The 6,832-nt window shown below is 48.2% G+C and overlaps 1 protein-coding gene across 1 annotated transcript in view; it reads left to right on the top strand.

Annotated features, from left to right (window-relative positions):
* Positions 1–1,288, top strand: part of LOC109884774 (serine/threonine-protein phosphatase 2A 55 kDa regulatory subunit B beta isoform) — a 35,739-nt gene extending 34,451 nt beyond the window's left edge. Inside the window, exons 7-8 of the mRNA XM_031796983.1 lie at positions 216–339; positions 1,028–1,288. Of these exons, the coding sequence (XP_031652843.1) occupies positions 216–339; positions 1,028–1,183 (280 nt within the window). The 3' untranslated portion in view covers positions 1,184–1,288. The remainder of the gene's footprint in view (positions 1–215; positions 340–1,027) is intronic.
* Positions 1,289–6,832: the final 5,544 nt, after the last annotated feature.

Below are 6,832 nucleotides of genomic sequence, written 5' to 3'. Positions count from 1 at the left end.
GTGTTAGTGTGTGTGTGTGTGTGTGTGTGTGTGTGTGTGTTAGTGTGTTAGTGTGTGTGTGTGTGTGTGTGTGTGTGTGTGTGTGTGTGTGTGTGTGTGTGTGTGTGTGTGTGTGTGTGTGTGTGTGTGTGTTAGTGTGTTAGTGTGTGTGTGTGTGTGTGCGTGTACAGTATGTGTGTGTGTCTGTGTGTAAATCTCCTCTTGTCTCTCTCCAGTGTCATAATGACGGGGTCATATAATAATTTCTTCCGGATGTTTGATCGGAACACCAAGAAAGATGTGACTCTGGAAGCTTCCAGAGAGAACAGCAAACCCCGGGCCGTCCTCAAACCACGCAAGGTAATACTGTAACACAGTTACATGTGAAATATGTGCCAAAACTCTTTTCTTTTGGGTTGATGGTATGTCAAATAAAGATTCTTTGTATGGTTATTGGATAGAGAGAGTTAGAGGTGAAAGATAGAGTGCTGAAATAGCAGAGGCCGGATTGGAAGCCATGGTATGTGTGCAGATTGCTAGACAACCCTAGGCCATTGATGGATTTGTTTTAATGGATTTGTGTAAGATTAGCAAATGTCCAATGTTTTTTTTATGTGAAACTGAAGAGGAGAAAATACTAACAATCTGTGTTAGTATGTGCTCATGAAGTCTCTCCTGTCCTCAACTCCTCTCCTCACATCTCCTCTCCTCACCTCCTCTCCTTACCTCCTCACCTCTCCTCACCTCCTCTCCTCACATCTCCTCACCTCCTCTCCTCAACTCCCCACCTCCTCTCCTCATCTCACCTCTCCTCATCTCCTCTCCTCAACCATCCTCACCTCTCCTCTCCTCACATCTCCTCTCCTCACCTCCTCTCCTCACCTCCTCACCTCCTCACCTCCTCTCCTTATCTCCTCACCTCCTCTCCTCACATCTCCTCACCTCCTCTCCTCAACTCCCCACCTCCTCTCCTCATCTCACCTCTCCTCATCTCCTCTCCTCAACCATCCTCACCCCTTCTCACCTCCTCTCCTCTCTTCCTCTCTAGGTGTGTGTGGGTGGGAAGCGTCGTAAAGACGAGGTGACTGTTGACAGTCTGGACTTCAGTAAGAAGATCCTCCACTCCGCCTGGCACCCACAGGAAAACATCATCGCCGTGGCAGCCAGTAACAACCTCTACATCTTCCAGGACAAGGTCACCTAGGCAGAAGAGGAAAAGGATGGAGTGGAGATAGAGAGGCTAGAGGAATGGAGGGGAGTTAGAGAGACACGAGGAGAGGAGTGGAGGGGAGATAGAGAGACACAAGGAGAGGAATGGAGGGGAGATAGAGAGATGAGGAGAGGATTGGAGGGGAGATAGAGAGACACAAGGAGAGGAATGGAGGGGAGATAGAGAGGCTAAAGGAATGGAGGGGAGTTAGAGAGACACGAGGAGAGGAATGGAGGGGAGATAGAGAGACACAAGGAGAGGAATGGAGGGGAGATAGAGAGATGAGGAGAGGAATGGAGGGGAGATAGAGAGACACAAGGAGAGGAGTGGAGGGGAGATAGAGAGACACGAGGAGAGGAGTGGAGGGGAGATAGAGAGACACAAGGAGAGGAATGGAGGGGAGATAGAGAGATGAGGAGAGGAATGGAGGGGAGATAGAGAGATGAGGAGAGGAATGGAGGGGAGATAGAGAGACACAAGGAGAGGAATGGAGGGGAGATAGAGAGATGAGGAGAGGAATGGAGGGGAGATAGAGAGATGAGGAGAGGAATGGAGGGGAGATAGAGAGACACAAGGAGAGGAATGGAGGGGAGATAGAGAGGCTAGAGGAATGGAGGGGAGTTAGAGAGACACGAGGAGAGGAGTGGAGGGGAGATAGAGAGACACGAGGAGAGGAGTGGAGGGGAGATAGAGAGACACAAGGAGAGGAATGGAGGGGAGATAGAGAGACACGAGGAGAGGAGTGGAGGGGAGATAGAGAGATGAGGAGAGGAATGGAGGGGAGATAGAGAGACACAAGGAGAGGAATGGAGGGGAGATAGAGAGACACGAGGAGAGGAATGGAGGGGAGATAGAGAGATGAGGAGAGGAATGGAGGGGAGATAGAGAGGCTAGAGGAATGGAGGGGAGTTAGAGAGACACGAGGAGAGGAGTGGAGGGGAGATAGAGAGACACAAGGAGAGGAATGGAGGGGAGATAGAGAGACACAAGGAGAGGAATGGAGGGGAGATAGAGAGACACGAGGAGAGGAGTGGAGGGGAGATAGAGAGACACGAGGAGAGGAGTGGAGGGGAGATAGAGAGACACAAGGAGAGGAATGGAGGGGAGATAGAGAGACACGAGGAGAGGAATGGAGGGGAGATAGAGAGACACAAGGAGAGGAGTGGAGGGGAGATAGAGAGATGAGGAGAGGAATGGAGGGGAGATAGAGAGACACAAGGAGAGGAATGGAGGGGAGATAGAGAGACACGAGGAGAGGAATGGAGGGGAGATAGAGAGATGAGGAGAGGAATGGAGGGGAGATAGAGAGACACAAGGAGAGGAATGGAGGGGAGATAGAGAGACACGAGGAGAGGAATGGAGGGGAGATAGAGAGACACAAGGAGAGGAATGGAGGGGAGATAGAGAGACACGAGGAGAGGAATGGAGGGGAGATAGAGAGATGAGGAGAGGAATGGAGGGGAGATAGAGAGACACGAGGAGAGGAATGGAGGGGAGATAGAGAGATGAGGAGAGGAATGGAGGGGAGATAGAGAGACACAAGGAGAGGAATGGAGGGGAGATAGAGAGACACGAGGAGAGGAGGAGGAATGGAGGGGAGATAGAGACACGAGGAGAGGAATGGAGGGGAGATAGAGAGACACAAGGAGAGGAATGGAGGGGAGATAGAGAGACACAAGGAGAGGAATGGAGGGGAGATAGAGAGATGAGGAGAGGAATGGAGGGGAGATAGAGAGACAGGAGGGGAGATAGAAAGACAAGAGGAGAGGAATGGAAGGGAGATAGAGAGACAAGAGGAGAGGAGGAGGAATGGAGGGGAGATAGAGAGACAAGAGGAGAGGAACGGAGGAAACGAGAGAGAAAGAGAAGAGGAATGGAGGAATGGAGGAAACGAGAGAGACAAGAGGAGAGGAATGGAGGGGAGATAGAAAGACACTCCTCTCTCGTTTCCTCCATTCCTCTCCTCTTATCTCTCTCTCTCCTCCATTCCTCCATTCCTCTCCTCTTGTCTCTCTATCTCCCCTCCATTCCTCCTCCTCTCCTCTTGTCTCTCTATCTCCCCTCCATTCCTCTCCTCTTGTCTCTCTATCTCCCCTCCATTCCTCTCCTCTTGTCTCTCTATCTCCCCTCCATTCCTCCTCCTCTCCTCTTATCTCTCTCTCTCCTCCATTCCTCCATTCCTCTCCTCTTGTCTCTCTATCTCCCCTCCATTCCTCCTCCTCTCCTCTTGTCTCTCTATCTCCCCTCCATTCCTCTCCTCTTGTCTCTCTATCTCCCCTCCATTCCTCTCCTCTTGTCTCTCTATCTCCCCTCCATTCCTCCTCCTCTCCTCTTGTCTCTCTATCTCCCCTCCATTCCTCCTCCTCTTGTCTCTCTATCTCCCCTCTATTCCTCCTCCTCTCCTCTTGCCTCTCTATCTCCCCTCCATTCCTCGTCCTCTCCTCTTGTCTCTCTATCTCCCCTCCATTCCTCCTCCTCTCTTCTTGCCTGCCTTGTTGCTGTAAGCCAGATATGGCTGGAGGGAATGCTGGAATTCTAGAATTTCTAGAACACACTTGAGAATTCCCGCTCCGAATGTGTCAGTGTTCAGCCTGGATAAAGATGAAGACAGATGGTTCTTCTAGTCCTGAGTGGAATGAAGCTAGCCGCCTGCTCTGGCCTGAACAAGCCTCTCCGTGGCCTTCAGTTAACTGTTTTATTTACTCATTTGGATGACACATGAAGGAGCGCTGGAGCGTTGTGATGCAACCAGAGTAAGACTGGACTTGACTAGACTGAAGTCACACATGAACTGAGATGAACAGAGACGTAGCAGAACACGCTGTCTGACCAGGTGCCATTTTGTTTCGGTTGCAAGATGTGAGAGGACACTTTTTCGAGAACACAGACATTTATGGAGGCTAAAAAAGTATCTCCAACTCTCTTTCATCCTGTCCTCCTGTCCTCCTGTCCTCTCCAGCCATCAGGCCAGATCTTTCCCATCCCATCTGGAGGTTTAGACAGGAGGCCACTGGACATGGACATAACTGTTAGACAACTAACTGAACCTTCATTATAGCACTGAAGGGGGTCTGTCTCACAGTATCCTCACTTGCATACCACTGACCGTAAACCAATGTCTTAGATAGTATGCTGTGGATATTGGGACAAATACAGTCTAACAGTATGGATGTTTCAGCCTGTCTCTGGTATGAGACTGTCTTTAATCATGTGAATGATGTGATTAGGCCTCTTTGAGGCCAGATCGATGTTTTTATTTAATTTAATTATGTCGTTTTTTCTGTGAGTTTCTTTTCTTGTCAATGATTCTGTTTTTGAAGCTGTGGTGCCTTATTTTTTCTTATGCAGGGTTGATGTGGGGTGGGAGAGGGTGGGGAGGATGGGGAGGATGAGGAGGGTGGGGAGGATGGGGAGGATGAGGAGGGTGGGGAGGATGGGGAGGGTGGGGAGGATGAGGAGGGTGGGGAGGATGGGGAGGGTGGGGAGGATGAGGAGGGTGGGGAGGATGGGGAGGATGAGGAGGGTGGGGAGGATGGGGAGGATGGGGAGGATGAGGAGGGTGGGGAGGATGGGGAGGGTGGGGAGGATGAGGAGGATGAGGAGGGTGGGGAGGATGAGGAGGATGAGGAGGATGAGGAGGGTGGGGAGGATGAGGAGGATGGGGAGGATGAGGAGGGTGGGTGGATGAGGAGGATGGGGAGGATGAGGAGGATGGGTAGGGTGGGGAGGATGAGGAGGATGGGGAGGGTGGGGAGGATGAGGAGGGTGGGGAGGATGAGGAGGATGGTGAAAACAATACAAGTGTGAATGTTTTTTACCCAAAATATTAACATAGGGGGAAAAAGCTAAGCAAATGTCAGTTCCCAGTTAGAAATACTGTTTACTTTATCACTTCACGTTAGCAACCCACTGCACAGTTATAATTCATGGGATGTTTATGCATGTCCCTGATTGGACCACTCCGCAGTAGTCTTACCATGCAGTGTATTAATATGACCAACTAAATGACAAGACACAAAAAAGAATCATCTCAGCACCCCCACCACCAAACTACTTCCCGCAGCTATGGTCATATTATAACACAGTAAAAGACAGCCGGTTCTGTGTCTCATAACCAGAGTTTTCCCTAATCAGGCCACGCCATGAGAAACACCTCTGGGCCCTACTCCGAATATATCCATATGTTTCTCTTCTGTAACCAGGGGTAGGATGAAGTTGCCCCTAAATGCAGATCTTAGGTCAGTTTTGTGTTTTTCCCTCTAAGGGGAGGTTAGAATTGGGGAAGGGGAAGCTGATCCTAGATCTGGTCCAACAGACTACTTCAAGCTGGCAATGTCCAACGAGAGAGGATGGTATCATGTCTTCAAGCCGAACACCCAGTGATGAGGGCTCAATGATATCAGGGACTTCTAGCATCCCAAATGGCACCCTATTCCCTTTATAGTGCACTACTTTTAACTAAGGCCCATAAGACTATGGTCAAACACAGTGCACATTACAGGAAATGGGGTGCCATTTGTGAGGAACTCTATGATTCCTTTACAAAGTAATGTCTTCGAAACTAATTGAGTTTTGAAACAAACAGTTTGTATGGCTCAGAATGTAATGAAATGCAAGTCATTTACCCTGCAGTCCTCGCGCTTACTGGAATTCTTTTGAATAAAAAAGTTTGTGCAAGTTTAAGCATGCGTTTTCTGTCTTTTTTTGGTTGTAATAGATCAGTAAACAAATGTATGGGTGTGTTTTCCATTGTGTCCACTGTTCATAGAACTGCTCAGTGTAGAAGTAGTGCTAGTGGTGTTTGAAAGATGAAGAGCGCCCTCATCTGGACAAAAGACAAGCCAAGAACGTCTTGCTGGTCTTCCTCGTGTGACGTTCTCCTATCTTATAATGTAAATAATAATCATTATGATAAACATACATTTAGATTAAGTTGTTTTTGTTGTTGTTGCAAATTAAACTAATTTAGGGGACACAAATCTTTATTTTCAGGCTATTCCCAAAAGAGAAATGATGATTCTGAGTTGACAGTTTAAGGCATTTTGAAGAAATAATAACGTGTTCACACATTTTGAGGAAATCTTATATAAACCATAGTCTTAGACATAGTAAAGGCCTATACATGGATATTACCTGTTGGGTTTATTATTCACACTGGCCCTTGGTCTTCTAGTCCGAGGCAAAACAGAGATGATTAATTCATAGCGTCAAACTCGCCTGCTGTCGCTCCAAATGAGAAAGTCGTGTTTAATTTGATGCACTGGGGAATGAATCCCTACGTCGTGCAGCGCAGCGCCTGTTGAGTACAGTTGGAAAAGGTATAGCGTTCTAATTGGCCCGGCGAGTTTCGCGCAGTTTATTCAGCTGGGGATGGCAACTGTCAATCAAACTGCAGCCTTTATAACCGCGGATAAACCCATCAGGAGACAGACAGGACAGGAGTATCTGGAAGCAAATCGATTTTTGATAAGCAGATTAGGCTACAATCAGGAGTTGAGTTTTAGAACGAGATAGATCCATTCACTTGTTTGTTGTTTAATCTTTGAAAATCTTTTTTATAAGTCCATTTTTCCAGCAGTTTTCATTTCCATCGGTGTAGGCTTCTTGTATTAAGTCGGCTTTCAATATACTATTCTCTACATA

Source organism: Oncorhynchus kisutch, linkage group LG19 (assembly GCF_002021735.2).
Source record: "Oncorhynchus kisutch isolate 150728-3 linkage group LG19, Okis_V2, whole genome shotgun sequence".
Taxonomy (NCBI): domain Eukaryota; kingdom Metazoa; phylum Chordata; class Actinopteri; order Salmoniformes; family Salmonidae; genus Oncorhynchus; species Oncorhynchus kisutch.
Note: the sequence above shows the minus strand (reverse complement) of the source record. Positions and strands in the feature narration are given on the sequence as shown.